The sequence below is a fragment of the Vicia villosa genome, linkage group LG5, assembly GCF_029867415.1.
Source record: "Vicia villosa cultivar HV-30 ecotype Madison, WI linkage group LG5, Vvil1.0, whole genome shotgun sequence".
In the NCBI taxonomy this organism is placed as follows: domain Eukaryota; kingdom Viridiplantae; phylum Streptophyta; class Magnoliopsida; order Fabales; family Fabaceae; genus Vicia; species Vicia villosa.
In genome coordinates this window covers 143,820,996-143,840,244 of record NC_081184.1, presented here as the reverse complement: position 1 = coordinate 143,840,244, position 19,249 = coordinate 143,820,996, and the positions used below count along the sequence as shown (strand labels likewise).

At 34.0% G+C, this 19,249-nt stretch overlaps 1 protein-coding gene across 1 annotated transcript; it reads right to left on the bottom strand.

The window, feature by feature from the left end:
- Window positions 1–9,066: 9,066 nt before the first annotated feature.
- On the bottom strand, window positions 9,067–15,877 carry LOC131602917 (diacylglycerol kinase 2). Its single transcript, XM_058875141.1, has 8 exons — window positions 15,605–15,877; window positions 13,984–15,085; window positions 11,522–11,897; window positions 11,374–11,450; window positions 11,087–11,206; window positions 10,791–10,958; window positions 9,779–9,916; window positions 9,067–9,626 (listed from the first exon to the last, which is right to left on the bottom strand). The coding sequence occupies exons 2-8, from the start codon at window positions 15,055–15,057 to the stop codon at window positions 9,474–9,476; spliced, it is 2,106 nt and encodes a 701-aa protein (XP_058731124.1). The 5' UTR covers window positions 15,058–15,085; window positions 15,605–15,877; the 3' UTR covers window positions 9,067–9,473.
- Window positions 15,878–19,249: the final 3,372 nt, after the last annotated feature.

Sequence of the window (19,249 nt, the reverse complement as noted above, 5' to 3'; positions counted from 1 at the left end):
TCTCTAATAAAAAATTCAAAGAAAACTTTGTAGAATCCCCATGGTAAAATATATCTCTATTAGGTATGATAGCGCAATTTGTTCTACATTTGTCTTCTATTTAAGTATAAAACTTATTATAATAATTATAATTATAATTATTATTATTATTATTATTATTATTATTATTATTATTAATTATTATTATTATTATTATTATTATTATTATTATTATTATTATATACGACAAAGAAAAAAGAAGAAAGTGAATTAGGTATAATATTATCTGATTTATATTATAGGAATATGTATGAAATGAATGCATATGATTTGGTATCCTAATCAAATAATTAACTTATCAAATAATTAACTTGTCTTCTCTTTATCTTATTCAAATTATATTATAAATATTTTTCTCTGTTTTTTAAATATTTATATATAGGCATAAAAAAGTCAAGCAACAAAATACAAAAGTACTAGAAGTACTAGCCAAACGAAAAAAAAAAGGAAGACAAAAAAGACACAAGATATGCTGTTAACAAACACCAAGTCAAAACTTATTTAAAAAAAAAAACCAAGTCAAACCAACCAAAAACTAGAATCACTAGAAAAGACGAAAAGTGGCAAGGAATTCCCTTGAAGAAGCAAGTTTTGTTAGAATAATAATGCAAGTGTGAGTAAGTGGGGAAATAGTCTCACATTTGATAGGAATGTGGTGACTTGAACTTATATAAGTGGGAGAACCCACTCATCTATCACCTTAAAGTTTTAGGTGGATAAGTAGTGTCTCTCACAAAGGTGCATAATCATCAACTTTATATCAATACTCCTAGTAACTCCCCCCAACAAACTTGAGGGAGGCATGAGAGAGCTCCATCAAAAACGGAGAGGGCAATTGGTCACTCAGTACTTCCTATAAGCCTAAGCACGGGAGTGGGTCCTGCTTCCAGTTTAGAAAAGAGAAGTCAAAACCTGAAGAGTGCGAAGGGACTCACTTTTAAGAAAAGCAATTAATCATAGACATCTAGTGAAAAATCGACGAGCTTTTTCGGAAAAAAAAAATACATGATTATGCATGTTTCAAATAGTCCAAATCAATGCATGGCAAATCGAAACTAAATTTAAAGCCACCCATTTAAAAACTTTATACCAAGTATATTTCATCATAAAGAGTTTTTTGGGAGTCTAAAAAGATAACTGACAGTTGAAAGTTCTCACTACTTAATGTGTTGGGGGGGCCTTTTTGCGGCGGTTATGACTAACTGTTGGTATAACTTTTAGTGATGGTTTGTTCGACAATTTTTTTTAACGACATAAAGAATAAACAAGTTATCCGCGGACTCTACCTAACCCAGACACACAACAAACCCACCCCACTATCAACAAGAATAATTATGCGTCTGCATAGATTTTGCTTTATCACCTATTAGAGTTTGACATAACTCATCCTTACAAAACCGACTTGTAAGGTGAATAGTGACACTCTATATAAACTTTTTCAATTCTCTATCTCCAATCAATGTGGGACTTGGAATATTTTCAATACACTCCCTCACGCCCAAAACTCTTTTTGGCTTGGTTCGTGGATTTTAAGTGGTGGACGGTCCATGATCCGATCGATAGACTCTGATACCATATTAGAGTTTGGCCTAACTTATCCCTACAAAATCGGCTTGTAGGGTGGGGATTGCCTCCACTTATAAGGACATGTTTGGGCCATATATTGTCTGATGTATGACTCTTAACACACGCCCCATGCCAAGGACTGAACATATGAAGTGTGGAAATAAATAATGGATGGCCCAGTAGCGAAAATTTGATAGCATGTGGCCCACTAAGTCATAAATGAGGCTCCTATACCATGTTTAGAAATGTGTTTAGGCCTAACTCAACCCTATAAAATCAGTTTGTAAGGTGAGGGTCACATATTATAAGGATATGTTCAGACCATATATTGTTTGATATGGAACTCTTAACTTGTGATTGGACCTAACTCATCATCCATTGGAAATATTCTAAGTCCCACGTTGGTTGAAGATAGAGCATTGAAAGAGTTCATTTAGAGTGTCACCACTCACCTTATAAGTCGGTTTTGTAGGGATGAGTTAGGCCTAACCATATTTTTTAACATGGAAATAGAGCCTTATTTAAGATATGGAGGGCCACTTGCTATCAGGTTTCCGCTATTGGGCCACCTATGATTTATTACACGCTCTAGATACCCAATCCTGGTCGTGAGGTTTGTGTTAAGAGTTTCACATTGGATAATATATGACTCGAACATGTCCTTATAAGTGGAGACAATCCTCACCCTACAAGCCAATTTTATAGGGATAAGTTTGACAAAACTCTAATATGGTATCAGAGCCTATCAATCGGACCATGGGCTTCCAATGTTTAGAATCCATGCACCAAGCCCAAAAAGAGTGTTGGTGAGGGGTGTATTGGAAATATTCTAAGTTCCACATTGATTGAGATAGAGTCTTGAAAGAGTTTTTATAGAGTGTCACCCCTCTTCATACACAATATATGGCCGGAGCATTTACTTATAAGAAGTGACACTCCTCACCTTGCAAGTCGGTTTTGTAGGGTTGAGTTAGGCCTAAACCACATTTCTTAACATTTGATGGGTTATGAGTGGGTCCAAGGATCATGACATCAGGATTTAGGAACAACCACCTAAGTGAGAGAGACATCATATATTAACTCAAAACCTCAAGGCATTGGATTTATGGGTCTTATCACTTATAAAGTGTTTAACATTCACTTTACATATGATGTGGGACTCATTCCTCGTTGAATAGCCTCAAAAGAAGACGCCGCCTAGCCCCGATCGAATCAGGCTTTGATACCTCTGTTGGATCATGAGGCTCTGATATCATATTAGGAAATATGATTTAGGCTTAACTCAACCATACAAAACAAGCTTGTAGGGTGAGAATTGCTCCCTCTTGTAAGGACATGTTTGGGTCATATATAATTTGATGTAGGACTCTTAACGTCGCCAACTTATCCAGCAAAACAACCAAGAGAAAACAAAGACTTTGGAGGGCTTCCAACTCTTCATCAACTAGGCAACCCTTGAATCACGTTATTTATCTAACTTTCACCCTAACATCCAAGGTGGAAAGGCGATTATAGGCCAACCCCAACATAAAATCCCTAACGAGATCATGGATCCAAACTGAGACATCTTTATGATCCTGTCTGGCCACTCCTTCTTGAAAATAAATCAAAATGTCCAACAACTCTTCCGGCTAAACAAACAAACTACGCCTCCAATTAAAATACCATACTCAAGTATTACCTTCCTAGAACCCCATCCTACCCACCATTAGGACTTATGCTCAAAGATAAAAAATAACCTTTTAAAAGGCAGACACCGACAAGTTGGCACAACCTACACATCATGCCAAATGGGTCTCTAGCCCATTCTTAACAACTTTACGTATCAAGGAGGCAATCCAATTAGTCGGCTCCATAAGCATAGAACCGAGAATAGAAACATCTCTCAGCCAATAAGAAACCTTCATAAGATCCATTTCCCTCCCCCTTATATGAGAATTTATCACTTTGAAATAACATCTCTTGGTAATCATATCCCTCTGTAATAAGGGTTAACCCTTCACAAACCTTTAACATCACTTACTAAGAAGGGCCAAGTTAACTTGCCTCAGATCCTTAAATCCTAACCCACCTAATTTATTGGCCTTACAGACATCCACCCACTTCACTCAAGAAACCTTGACCCTACATTTGGAACTCCCTAGAGAAAACGTCTCTGCTTCTCGATAATCTTCTTCCACGTCGACACTGTAATCTTCATAAAAGAAAGGAGGAAAATAGGATAAAGTTCATAATCAGATTCAGAAGAACCACTCTCCCCTAAGACTCATAAACCTTACATTTCAAGAAGATAACCTCACAATGATTAATTAATCAGAGGCTCCAAAGTACCCTCCCTTATCGAGTTAGCATCCACTGGAAGCCCTATAAATTATATGGAATGCTTATTTCTCTAATTCTCACTAAATATATAATTCTCTAATATGATTTAGAATATTATAATATGACAAATTAAGTTATATTAGAAGAACAAGTTACACCGTTCAATGTTAGACAAGATTTCTTTAGCACTTATCCGCATTTTGCTCTTTAATAGTTATAATTTTATTTAATGTTCCTAGTTCTTCAACCTTTCCTTCCTTCACCTCTAATTCATTTTGCAAAATATTATTTACTTTGCAAACAAAATTAGAAGTGGATAAAGGGGAGTTTGAAGAACTATAAGCATTAAACTAAGTTCTAACGATTACAGAATTAAATGCAGACAATGGGCTGAAGAATTCTTGTCTAGCATTGAACAGTGTAACTTGTTTTCTAATTTATATATCATACTATAATTTTCTAATGCAATCCGGGAAATTATATATTTGGTAAGGGGTTGGAAAAACACTCAAACCACATAAGATATAATAAACTCATCTTTTAAACAAACATTAACAACAACATTAATCAATAAAATACAAGATACAACAAAGAACTCTTATTAAAAACAACAAAATCATCAAAACATAACAAAAAATACATACAACAAACAACTTTTATTAATAACAACAATAAAATAAAATGTTTCAGAAAATAGTTCATAAACGTACATGTCCCATAATGGCATCCACAATGAAAGAAGGAAGATGCTAAAGTGAGAGTGGATGTCATTATGGGTCTTTTACACAATTTTGTAGCGCTAACTTTAGCTTCATCCTCGTTATTTTTTTCATTCACCTTCCCTACCTACAAGGCAAAACAAGCAGAAAGTTCAAACATTATAAAATAGGCTATTGAAACGTAAACAATAATACATAAACTGATTTTGAAACATAAACTATTGTAAAAACGAACCTCCGTTATCTTCGAAGAAGACGAGTTCGTTGCATGAGTTTGGGGTTTTCACATGAGAGAGACGAATGAGAGATATGTTAGGGTTTTTGTTTTGAGAGTGACAATTGTTATGTACTGAAGCGGAAGATAACTTTGCTTATATGTAAATATGTAAGACCTTTCACCACTGTTGATAATATGAACCGTGATAAAATGATTACACCTTACACCAGAGTTGTTTATAAGAACCATGGTGATATATAAGGTCAAGCCCATTTTGTCACAATAAATGAAAAATTGTTGGTGCTAGGATTCGAAGCCTTTCACTCTAGGTACATTTCACTACGGTTGCTAACTATGACCGTACTGAAGTATCTTTTAGTAAATATAAAAAAAGCTTCCAAAAACAAATTCAATCGTCTAAATCAGAGGTAAGTACTGGAAAATATTCTTCTGTCGATGATTGTTAGATTTATGATAATTATGATATTGGCACAAATGATTTTTCCTATTTCTTTGAGAAAGAATAAAAAATCATATACCTCTCTCTCTCTCTCTCTCTCTCTCTCTCTCTATATATATATATATATATATATATATATATATATATATATATATATATATATATATATATATATATATATCGTGTTTCTGATTTTGCCTTTTCTAAGCAACTCTCTCCACAGTATCAGAACTTTATTGCACTAGCTAACCTAATGATAATTCTATCATTTATTTAAGAGGCATTGAAAAATAAAATTGGGAATGAAAGCACTTGAAAAAAATAAGACTTGAAAAATTGTTGAGAGACAAAGAGGTAATAAGTTAGTTGGTTACAGGTGGATATATACGGTGAAACAGAAGCCATGTGGCACCCTTGATCATTTCAAGGCCATACATATGAAATTGATTATGAGGAGACAATTGCTTTTATGGAAAAGATGAATATAGTTTTTATATTATTATCTCTTGTTGCTCATTCTGGTTAGGAACTATGTGAAACTGATGTAAATAAAATGTTTTCTCACATGGAGACTTAGAGAATGAGGTGTATATGGAGTTTCCATCTGGCTTTGGTCTTACCAATGAAACAACAATGTTTGTCGATTGAAAATTATCTTATATGGGTTAAAAGTAATCACCTCAGTCCTGATTTGGTAGATTCAGAAAGGCAATGGTGTGTTTGGGCTATAAGAAAAATGAAGGAGATCATACTTTGTTTTTCAAACATTCACAAGGAGAAAAATTAATTGTACTTCTTGTTTATGATATTACTGTTACATGTGATAATTTAGTTGCGAGACAAATATTCAAAGAAAATTTATCACAGAATCGAGGTAGTCTACTCAAAACAAGGCATTTTTATCTTTCATAAAAAATATGTAGTTGATCTTTTGCATGAAACATGGAACTTGGATACAAACTAGTAGTGTTCCCATTGAAAATAATCATAGGATAAGCCTTGAGGAGGGAAGTGCCACAATTGACAAGGGTCAGTGTTAGAGATTCATGGTAAAGTTGATTTACTTGGCACATACTAGACCGAATTCGATATATGTAGATATTGTGGTCAACCAATTTATGCATATGATTCAAGGGAGAGACACTTGCAAATTTTAGAATGTGTTCTACAGTATCTCAAAGCCACTCCAGGCAGATGGGTCTTGTTTGAAAGAGGTGGAAGACTATTATGGAGTTTACATTGATGTTGATTATGCAAGTTCAATGAGTGATATAAGATCTACTTCGGAATATTGTATGTTCTTGTGTGGGAACCCGATTTCTTGGAGGAGTAAGAAACAAAGTGTAACTGCTTAATCAAGCGTCGAAGCATAATTTAGAGTTATGGCAGAAGGTATTTGTGAATTATTATGGATGAAACAAGTGTTAGAAGATTTGAAGATACAATGTGAAGTCCTTGTAAATTTGTTTTGCGATGATAAATCGGTCATCCATATTGCACATAATCGTGTTCAACGTGATAGAACAAAACAAGTTGAGATTGAGTGGCATTTTATTAAAGAAAAACTGGAAAATGGATGGATAATTACTGCATACATTCCTTCTGAATATCAGTTGGTATGTGTTAATGGAGGATTTACCAACAAAAATTACTCAACCAACTTTTCACAAGTGACAATTTCCCATCCCACTCTATGAGTCTCTTACGCACCACTGAAATGACCAATTTACCTTCATGCTTCCGTAGATGCATATCCGAAAGCACCTTTTTTTTTTTGTTTAACGTTGTTTTGTTCCATAGATGCACATACGGAATCTTCCCGTAGATGTATCTACGGAAGCCTTAAAACATAGTATATCTTGGGATTTTCTCAATTAATTGGGAAAATCCTAAATTAATTTCCCAATTAATTGGGAAAATACTAAATTAATTTCCCAATTAATTGGGAAAATCTCAAATTAATTAAGTTTATGACATATACAAAAGCATGAGATTTTTCCAATTAATTGGAAAAATCTCAAATTAAGTTACAAAATAATTTAGAAAATCCCAAATTAATATCTCAATTAATTGATAAAATCTCAAATTAATTAAGTTCATGAAATCTTCCTTAGATTTTTCTACGGAAAGAGTTGAAAAGAGAGTGTTTCGTAGATGTATCTACGGAACATTCTGATTTTCCCAATTAATTGGAAAAATCCCAAGTTCCACTATGTTTTGACGCTTCCGTAGATGCATCTACGGAAAAAACCAATTTTTTTTTTAAAAAAATGTGCTTCCGGAGATACATCTATGAAAACTGGGGACATTTTTGAAATTTTGTGCGGTGTATAAGAGACTCGTGGGATGTATTGAGAATTCGTCTTTACAAGTTTGGATGATTGATGCCCATTCACCTACTTGAGGGGGTGTTGTAAATATTAAATACAAATTGTAACTTGTATTATTAGTCTAAGGCCCATTTAAAAAAGCATATTAGATTTATTTTTCTTTTCAATTTAAGTAAGATTATTTTAAGCATTGTAATCACTATTTCAATATATCAAAAACCTATTTCACAACAAATAGTAAAATGACGGTTAAGATTACAACTTGATCAGAGTGGGTTGTGATTTAAATGTCCTTGAACCGAAATATAGGGTAGAATGGGGGAGTTTAAAGGAGAAAGGTAGTAAGTCATTTGTGGTGGAGTGACTTGGCTAAAGTCAGGAAAAGAGTGGGAGTGACTCAGGGTTGGTGATTAGATAATAGGGAAGAGTCGTCTTTTTGGAATGACCCTTGGCCGGAGGGAGGGACACTTAGTTTTAGGTTTTGCAAACTTTTGGAGAATAGAAACCGACAAAAACACATTTGGGAGCTTGGGGATTAGGATGTATAGGGCAGCGGAAGAGACTTTTCGCATGGGAGGAGGTGCATGGGAGAGAGTATAGTTCTTTGCTAGTTAACATTGTTTTTTAAAAAAAAAATGTTCCTCACAGTTGGACGTGAATCCCTAATTGTGATAATTAATTATGTGAAAGATGGGTATAACATTCTAAGACACAAAGATTAGTTACATCCTGAACTGACCTAGAACATCATTTGGAACAAAATCATATTGCTAAAAAATGCCTCTGTTCATATGGAAGCAGGCCAACAATAGGATTTTCACTAAAGACAATCACAAGGAATATTCTCATCAAACTCTGTTTAAACTTTCGTTTTGTGCTTGAGTAGATTGGTTTTTTCTTTATATACTTCATTTTTGTTTTTTCAAAATAAATTGTGTACATAAGTAATGATTAAATAACACATTTGGTAAAACAACACATTTTGAAACGAATGGAGCAACTATGCTATAGAAAATGTTAGTACTTGTTATGTTATTGTTATAGATAAACCATAATAATGAGTATCTAAAATGTAGAAGAGGCTAATACTTGCTATGTCATTGTATTTGAAAAACCATAATAATGATTTTTGGGTACAGTATACTTAGGATAGTGTATTTTTTATAACTGCATAAACTAATCCACTGATTCTTCCAACAGGAGAGCACCATAATAGATAACAAACTAATCTTTTGAACTGGAGAGAACCGCAATGGATAACAAAACTTGCTTAAAAAATTTAACAGGGCAACATATGCAGAACTGGATTCCAACACAAAATTTCTAACTAAACTTCAAGAGATATTTGTCATCACCAAGAGTTCTTGTGTACTTGTTTCAAAAGAAAAAAGTAATAAGTATTTAACAACTAAATAAAAAACAATACACTTTTTATCAAATAAATAAACAAAAGCAAGACCCTTGGAAGCTGTTTTTTAACTTGCTGAGAGCCCTGCCCACACAGTGTTGTACAAAAAAACAATACCCATGAACATATATGCATATCAGTTGTTTTTTCTCTAATCTAATTTGGGTGGTGGTAGTATAACTACAAAGATTGAAGAAAATGTAATACGCCGGGTTGCAATATACACATTGTAGGGTGTGTTAGACGCAACAGTTTTCACTCTTTCTTACATTAGCTGCTTCGTGGAAGTGTAACTATACCTTTCTCTATATATATTTTTGGAGATTACCAAAAAAGGTCCTATAAAAAAGGACTATAGCACAAAAACCCAAGTATGGGCAACTATTTAAGAAGGCTGAACATGAAATGGATCTTAAGAAAGATTGATGGCTATGTCCTTGAGAAGAACTTTTCTCTGAGATGTATTAATAATGCCCTTAGACTCGGCTTCTAGTAAAACCTCTGTCATTATAGCAGCTGCTTGCCCTTTAGGCTCGTCTTCAGAAGTCCTCCTCATCATGAATACCTGAGTATAGCAAATAAAAGCCAGCGATATTAATCACCATATAAGAGTGAAATTTGTTGTGTTCAATATTCTTAATGGATTTATGTTTGAAAAGCTCCTATCATAGTAATGAACATGAAATTTATTACAAAAACACGGAAGGGTATCATTACCTGCCCACGATGAGTTAACTCTATGTAGCCTGGTTGTAGGATAAATGGTTCCCCGTCTATTTGAACTGGGAAAGGACTGGAAGAGTGTATCTTGATCACTTTACCTTGAGCTAGCCTTCTTGCTTGAGAAAGTCCAATCTACGCAGAAAATCAACCATAACCATTTAGTAGGGCACAAGTTAAGGAATCTAAATTTGGAATTCAATAATAAAATACTTAAATTTAAAAATAAAAAAAAAATCAAATGCACAACTTTTAAGACGGATGTTTCTATATCTAGCTCCTTAACATTCGCCCTTAGGACACGACTTAGCATTTAGTCTATATGAAATCATAAATATACTCTATGGAGAAGTAAGAAGACTAAGATCAACATTCTTCCAAAACTTCAATTACTTCATTGATTTATTCAAACCTATAACGCAAGTTGACTGCAAAAATTAAAAGAAATGGACCAACCAAGAACGGGTTGCAAATGTATAAACTATAGAGGATGAAAATATTAGCCCATGAGGGGAGCCTACAACAATGGGAGATCGTTACTTTGAGTTAAGAGCAACTATAGAAATGGTGTAGACACCACATCTTCACCAAAAACCCTAAGACATTGAGTATATGGAATCTCTCATTTGTATGCTCAATATCCACTTTTATATACAACATAAGACTATTACTCACACTTGACAAAAGAAATACGGGAAATTTGGAGGAACCAGAGTCTGTCCTCACAGCGGAGAAACGAAAAAAATAAATGATTGTTAACAAACAAGGAAGTTGGTGCAGTATTAGTCGGGAAAGAATGAGTGGAATGATTAAGTCGTTCAGGAATTATCACCAGAAAGTGGGATAAATGTGAGGGAGAGTGGCACTTTTTTATGTTACAGTTTAATCAATTTGGTACTTTTGGTATTCAAAATGCTATATTGAATGATTAATCTATATACTCAATCGTATCATTTAATATATAACACTTCAATAATTGAGTAAGATTAACTGATTAAGTATACTATACCTGAAGTTTTCCCAGGTGCCATGCTCCACAAACACACACTACCTCAAGCATTTTGTCATGAATGGATTGAAGACTAAAATCATCTTCATCATGCTCATAGTCATTTTGCCAAAGATCTACTCCACCCATGTAGCTCCCAATATTTAGCACAATTAAGCCCTCTGAATCCTGCATATGAATGGAAAGAAGAATTTTAAAAAATTTCTTTATATAAATTTATATCAGCAATATTCTGTTATTCATAACATAATTTGCTGACATGAATGTGCAAATAATTATCAGTATCGGTAATTAACCTTGGGAATCTCAATGTCTCGCCCGTCAACTTCAAGCCATACTTGCCATGGCAAGTCAGCACAAGTTCTGTCCATGATGTCTCTTGCTCCTTCTTTCGCATATCGTAATTTATTCAAAAACTGTCAATAGAACTAACATCAGAAATAAATATACCCAAAAAAGTGAAGGTTTTTCAAGGATTGCATAAGTTAACTACCCTAGATAAGACTTCAGAGAATTAAAACATAACCAGAGGTCTTCAATAAAAAAATGTTACATGCGATTAAAAAAAATGGAGAATATGTACCTGACTACTAAATTTTTCGGGATTTATCTCTCGAGTAACATGAAATTCATATGCAACCTTTGCATCACATCCAATGCCTATAAAAGTAAGCTGATGTCAGTAATTATTAAGAAACAATCTTAGATAGTTTTTTGTTTCAGTGAAGTACCTAGGTAGTTCATCATGGATTTTGTTTTCACTATATGAGGTTTTCCTTCAGAGTTTTCTTCTGCAAGTTTAACTTCCCAACGATCTAGCATAGTAACTGCTGCATTGCTAATGTCATGCAAAAGCGTGGTCAACCCACCCTGTCCATCAAGTGCAGAGAAGCCTCTTCCCCAATTAAGTACCCTGGATAAATCATTTCCTGTGCCTAGGGGAATAATTGCAACAGGTGGAGGTGACTCAAAATTGTGTTTTTCTATAGCATCAAGAACCCACGCAACAGTGCCATCCCCGCCGCATACTAATACTCTAAAATATGGTACACTTTTGAACAATTCAAGGCCTACCTCAGGACCTTGAGAAGCACTCAATACAAAGACCTGCAGTAAAATACCAAACCAGAAAATGTCCATTAGAATTGATATGACATGAAAAAAATTAAAATGTGCAGACAAGTATTGCCAGAATACAAAAGTAAGAAGACATTTCATTGTTAATGTTCAGACAAGTATTGCTAGAATACAAAAGTAAGAAGACAATCACTCTCAGTGTTAAATTATCCTTAAGGAACTATTTAGTGGGATTCAACGAAGCATTACTCTATATTATATTAATATCATACGGATATCAACCATAAGGGAACAAGAATTTCAAGCAGTTTTTTTTTAAATAATGCCCTGTTTGATGAGAAAATTAACAGAAACCAGTAACAAAACACAATTTACTGAATTTCTCATGCAAAAGAATACTGACTGATGCTATCTGATGAGAAAATTAACAGAAACTACTCAATAAAAACATCAAAACACTCACTTATAAACTTTCATAAACAACAAACAGATTAAGATAACTTACCCAACAAAGTTAATGCAATTAGGAATTGTAGGATTCAAGACATAGCCACAAGGTTTTTGGTGGAAATTAAATTATAGTTAAAGTAGTTAAAAGATGTTATGATAGTTAGATGGTTAGTTAGTTAGTTAGTTGAGATTATTAAAGAGAGTATGTGTGGATGAACGCGGCCAGACTCTGCAGAAGATGAAAAAAATCTGGAAAAAGTCAGAAAAACTCAGCAAAGTCCCTGACATGGATCAGATAAAGAACAACTTGCTGTTGGAATTGCAATATGGTAAGAAAACTCCAGATGCAAAAACTTCTTCAGAAATTGATGACAATTCGAAGTTCAACAAATTCTTGGGTGATGACAAGGATGACATGAAAAGGAAGAATCTCAAGGTGCTGCCAAAAGAGGACCGCGGATGGGATCACAAGCAGCAGCAGTGGAATATTCTGAAGCAGATTTAAATGGAGCCAGAAATCATGTGTTGCATTGTCTTGAGCTTAAGAAGATGCTTAAATGTATGCTGAAGAAGCAGAATTCTGGTTGCGACCAAGAAATAGAAGAGACTACGACCTCTATGATAGAGAAGGGTGTGAAAGGGGTTAGCGAGTCTAAAAGGTTGATGGATCAAGGGGTAAAGATACTCCGCGGTGATTCAAACAAGTTGGAGGTCTTCTCCAAAGATGATCTTATCTCAGCAACAAAAAAACGTTTATGAAGGACTGGGAGACATCCACCAAAAATCTTGTTCTTGGGCAAGAAAGTTAGGTGACTAGTTCAACGGGTTGTGTATCAGCAAGGCAAGAAATAAATTTAAAATCAAATTAGTCATTGTAAACAATGCTGGAAAAACTAGAAAGAAGCAAAAATCAGTCCAATATTGTAGAAGTTGAAGTTTACTATCCAGTTGAACTTTCGCTGTGGCGTTTCATTAGCAACAATAGTGGGATTTATGAATTTATCCAGCTGCTGTCCAAAAGAATTATCAGGTTAACCAAACCCAAGAGAGTGGCACCAAAGGCTACGAGAATGGTTCACAAATGGGGTCTTTGTCCTTCCATCAGTGGGATCCAGAAGGATAGGGTTTTGTTTTCTACACTCAACGGGACAAGAAGGAAATTTCTACTAGAGTTTTACTTGTAATAAATCCTTTATACTTAAACATCATGAATCCAGTCACCCAAATCACATAATGTATTAATGTTAAAGCCAATATGTCACAATCAGCACAATGTGTAGAATTAATAATGTGCAAAAAAATAATATTTGTTCTTTTAAAAATGTGAAGGTAAACAAATATTATCATACTGTTCGACAACTATTTTTCTTTGCCGCGAATATTTGTAGAAAAATAAGAAAGTAAGATTTCAATTGGCTTTTAGCAGAGTCATCGGAAAAAACGGATTTGTGTATAATATATTCAAGGTGGTGCAAAGGATAGATTTGGAATCAAGTTATTCCTAATCTAAGATCACAAAAGAATTCTTCTCAAACAAACTCCTAAATCATATGATCCAATCTCACTCTTTAAAATATCTAAGATATAATTGCAATGTGCTAAATAAATAAAGATGCCAGCCACTACTCCATAAAAGGCATGTTATTAATAAGAAGCAAGTAATCACCTGAACAGGATTTAGTAGCATATTCAACCTTCTGTGAAGAGAAGGCCCGAGCTGGCCGCCACTTCTGGTATTGATAAAGACCAAAAGCGGCCTTGCATCATTTGGCAAATCAACCAATGTGTATTTCTTGATTTGGCCAGGGGTAGCAGTTAAACCATTCCCTAATACTCTACCATTGTTTGTGGGATCGAAGAGCTTCCCATCATTGTACTTGTTCCGGTGGAGACCATTCAACACATATTCTAATAATGATGCATCAGCAACGGAGGAACCTCGTGACTTACCATTAGCATGGCAACCACCTCCATTTTTATTATGGTTACGCCGCTTCCTAATTTGACCGCGGACGGAAGAGGTTATAATAGAACTTAGCTTTCCTCCCTTTTGATCTTCATCAACTTCTTTGACACAAAGAGGAGAGAGGACAATTGGTCTCAAAGAACCCAAATCGCAAAAATCACCAGAATCTCTAGTCAATTTGTTATGACATTTCACATGAATGAGGCGTTGACACCAACGGCAGTGCCATGTAGGAGAGGCCTTGACAAACGGGACACCACACGCTTCGTCACAGTAAAAGCAAAAGGCAGACATCTCATGATGATCATCCACATTAACCCATCTTTCTGACCAATGGTGTCTAATATGACTAAAACCAGCCTGAGCCACACATTTACAATCCTTTGCAGCAAACGGAGAACAAAGAAAATGAGCTGCAACACCACAAACCGAGCAACGGTGGAGAGGAGTATGCGGCGTAGCTGTTGCACCTAAATTTTGAGAAGGCCAAAGAGAAGTCAAGCAGAAACAACAAGTCGATGGTTGTTCCCCATAAGTAAAATCCTCAACCCACAAATGATCCGATAACGGTACTTTAAATTTCTTCCAAACCTTCTTCTTTTCCCTAGCCGCAGCTTTAATCCAATTCAACGACGCTCTTCTCTGCCACTTGAGAACAGCATATATGACGGCCACAAGTCCAAACGATCCAGTGATCAGCCATCCAAAAATAGAAGCAATAGAAGCATCTGGGCTCGTAATGAACCTCAAAATGAAAATTCCCAAATCTAACATTTCAACTTAACTACCAAACGTGCACAACCTGACCATTCAATATGAAACCCCAATCATTATTATAATGATAAAAAAAGAAAGTTATCTAACTGACAGAATAATAACCAAAAATAAATATAAAGTATGGGCATCAAAAAATTGACTAGTTGCAGGGTAGAAATAAAAAATTAAAGAGAAAATGACAGTTGGTTATTCCAATATTCCAGAATGAGGTTCACAAGCTTGATGCAGTGAACAGAATCATATGATAAATAAATAAATAAATAAATAAAAATGAACCAAGAATTAGGAATTAATTATATTATCACATCATTCCTAATTTCCTATTCCTAAATCATGTCATAAATGAAACAAAAAGCGATTAATACGAAAATCAAATTATTATGAAAGTGCTTAATCAATTGTAGGGCACGTAGGGTACTGCTGAACAAAACGGTAAAAATCTCCGAAGCGAATCCAGAATCGTTGCGCATAATAGAGATTAAATACAGATGTAACCTATAACAGAATCTAGAGATGCGATGAGAGAAAATGTATTATGATGTACCTAACACGATCAATTTGGAAGAACGCAAAATGGAGAGGAATTTTTCGTCGTCATCGGAGAAGAAGGAGGAGGAAAACCTAAGGAGAGGTTGCAGAGAGCGAGAGAGGAATCGGAGCTTAACAGAATCCGGTTACAACCCCTCTCTTTCCCTTCTTACAAGGAAACATTAGTGCGATTCTATAACAATAATAATAATATTATTGTTATTATTTATTTTATTGTATTATTGTAATTTTGTTTACTTTAGCGTTTTGATCTTGGATTTGAATTTTTATTTCGATCCCCTTGTGTTTCATCTTACTTAATTTATAAGCTATTAGATTAAATTATTATTAAATTAGATACTAGTAATATGAAAATCAAAAAGGAGAGAGAGAAACGTAAAAAGGGCGGGCTTTACGTTGTTTAACACGCGGCCTCCCTGTTGGGTACACCGTAGGCATGGGGCATGGCCTGCGCGTTTTATTATAATTACCAGGGTACCCTTTTGTCCTTTTTTCCTCTTGTGTTTGACTTTTTAAAAAATGATGAATTAAATAATTTTTTATATTTTTTTGGTTGAATAAAAGATAATATATTAAAAGAAATTGATACACAAAAAAGTGGAAGGTTAAAATCCACTCAAAACTATTAAAATTTATAAAAAAAATAAATAAAAGAAAACAATTGTGACCTATTTTTCACATAGTATATGTTTGAATATCTTCTCTAAACTCCAAAAGCACTTCTAATCTACTTTAACTTAAAAATTAGTTGTTTTTTTTGTTTGAATACTTTTTCAAAATCAATTTTCGTCTTTCAAAAATAATTCTAATAGAAGCTACAATTTCTAACTTTTGAATTTAGTAGAATCAATTTTACATTTATTATATATTATTTATTACAAATCTTTTAAGGTGAATTCTTATTTACCCACCTCAAAAAGGTGGGTAAGGTTACCTTCAGTGTAAAATGCATTGAAAACATCAAACAATTGTTCTATATAATAAATAATTAAATACATAAAAATTAAATAGTGTCATCTAATTGGTGGAATGTACACTACCCATCTTTTTGTGATGGGTAGAGAAGTTGTCCCCCTCTTTTAAACTTTTCTTCTTTACCCTCTTTAATTTTCATCAATTATTTCTTTTCTTTTTTATTTGTATTATAATTTATTACTATTTTAGTAATTATACAATTCAAAATCAATTTTGTTAAAACTATCTAAATAACATTAATTGATAACAATCACTTCTATATCATTGTATCCAAACATAAATCAATTATTTTAAACTCAATTCTCTCAGAATCAATTCTATCCACGTCAATCCAAACACACCCATAGTCACTCTTAATGTCAATCAGTAAAGAGTTAACAAGAGTAAAGGACGTTGATGTGCAGCTTAAAAAAGCAAAAAAAAAATTGCACAGATATTGCCTTCTCTATGAATGTGAGTGATGACGAAAGATATGTTCAAAATAATCATAATGCAAAGCAACCACTGGCATCTCAATTGCCAAGGAACTAAATCCAATTTAAAATAAGAGAAAGCTTTCACAACAGTAATGGAATTAGATTTCATCCAAAGATGATTCCAACCTTTGTTATTCGCAATCTCGATGCTACGAAGAACCCCACAAAATTCAGGTAAAAGAGAATTATTCCTAAAGGCTAATCTGCTGAATTCAAATTCCACAAAACTTTGAGGTTATTATTATTTTCAATTTAATTCCATTTTTTCTTTGTTTTATGAAATTATATTTGTTTAATTTTTTCCTTAAAGATTAGATTGAATTAAATTTGTGAGATGCATGTTTCTTAAATTAATTGCGTTTAAATATCTTTTTCGTTAATCCGCGCTATCTGTAACTATTTGCCTAATTTAGTAAACCGTTTACTTAATTCGGTTAATAGGAACATAATTCAGGTAGTATTGTCGACACTTGTTTTATCAATGTTGCAATCGAATAGGAATTGGAGCTTCTTAGGGAATTGAAATTGTAATAATTGATGATAAGTTGGATGTCAAACTAGTAGATTAACATGTTATTCTCATTCATAGTCAAGCTTTATAATCTTAATTGAACATATTCTTAATCGAAACCAAAAACCCCCTTTGTTATAATCACTTGGTTAAATCATTCAAGAGTCCTTGCGATTCAACTACAGTGTCGCTTCCCTAACTACAATTTTTAATTACTTGTTTTTGACCCGTGTGCGACAGCGAATCAAATTGGCGCCGTTGACGGGGACTTTGTTCACTTTAATCAATTTTACAATTTTAGTTTAGAGTCTAGTTAGAATTTTCATTTTTTTTGATGATTTTTCAGGGTTGCAGTATACTAGTAACTACCCCAGCCTATTAGGTGAGTTTGAGCAATACAAAATAGTAAGGGAGAGAGAGGGTCACCTTGCCTGACCCCCCTGGTGCAATTGAAAAAAATATGTTGAGCTCCATTAATAGAGATTGAAAGATGAGCAAAGTCCAAAATGCTATGAATCCAATTACAAAATACATTGCTGAAACTGAATGACTTGAGTACTTTAAGAAGGAACTTCCAAGACAAAGTATTAAATGCCTTAGGAATATCCACTTTAATGGCAAGATTCCCACCAAATGATTTATTGCCTAAGAGATTGATGGCTTTCGAGGCAATGCACACACAATCCTGATGTATCTACCTTGAATGAAAGTCCTTTGCTCCACATCGACAATTGAAGGCATAAGAATGACTAACATGTCAGTGAGAAATTTGGTGATGATCTTAAATTTGAAGTTTGCAAGGGCAATAGGTCTAAAGTTATTCATGGAATCGTCATCTTTGGATTTCGAAATAAGAATGATGGAGTTTGAGTTATAATTGGGAAAAATCCACCCACTATGAAAGAATTGGGTAACAACATTGCACACATCATATTTGATAACTTCTTAGTATATATGATAGAAAACACCACCATAATCGTCAGGACACAAAGCACTGGCTTTAGTAAGATTAAAGATTGCCCTCTTGATCTCATCGGCCATCGGGAACGAAGTTAACAGCTTGTTCATATTAGAATTTACAAGATTAGGAATCAGATCATCCACCAAATCCAGACCTTACGGGTCATCTGCAAAATAGAAAATATTAGTAAAATACTCAACAACATGGATAACAATATCCTCTGGATCCTGAATAGTTGTATTGCCATTTCTTAGAACAGATATGGTACTCTTGGAATTTTTTATTTTTGTCACTCTTTGGTAAAAGGCAGTATTTATATCTCCCTCCTGGTGCCAATTAAGTCTAGACTTATCTAACAAGAATTTTTCCTCCATAGACAAAGCTTTTTCTAAATTATGTAGAGCCAAAATTTCACGGTCCCTGAGCACCGCAAAACAACCCTCTTGGTCAAATTTGTTTTGAATTTGTAAGAGCTTATCATTAGATTTTCTCACCAAGTTATGGATGTTCCCAAATATGTCGCGATTCCAGTTCTTTAACTAGAGTTTAAGCAACTGTAATTTCTTGGATAGAATAAATATAAGACAACCAATAACGTTAGAAGACTAAACCTTCACAATGATTCACAACTATCATGAAGTGTCCACATGCTAAGGAATTTGAAAGAAGAGGAATGTAATTGGTTGAAAAATTAGCTTTCAGCAAAAGGGGGTGATG

Excerpts from the sequence above, each read along its gene's own strand:
- LOC131602917 (XM_058875141.1), bottom strand. The coding sequence starts at position 15,057 with ATGTTAGATTTGGGAATTTTCATTTTGAGGTTCATTACGAGCCCAGAT. Across the intron at positions 11,451-11,521 it reads ATCCATGATGAACTACCTAG|GCATTGGATGTGATGCAAAG; the intron begins GTACTTCACTGA and ends TTACTTTTATAG. Across the intron at positions 9,627-9,778 it reads AGTTAACTCATCGTGGGCAG|GTATTCATGATGAGGAGGAC; the intron begins GTAATGATACCC and ends TGCTATACTCAG.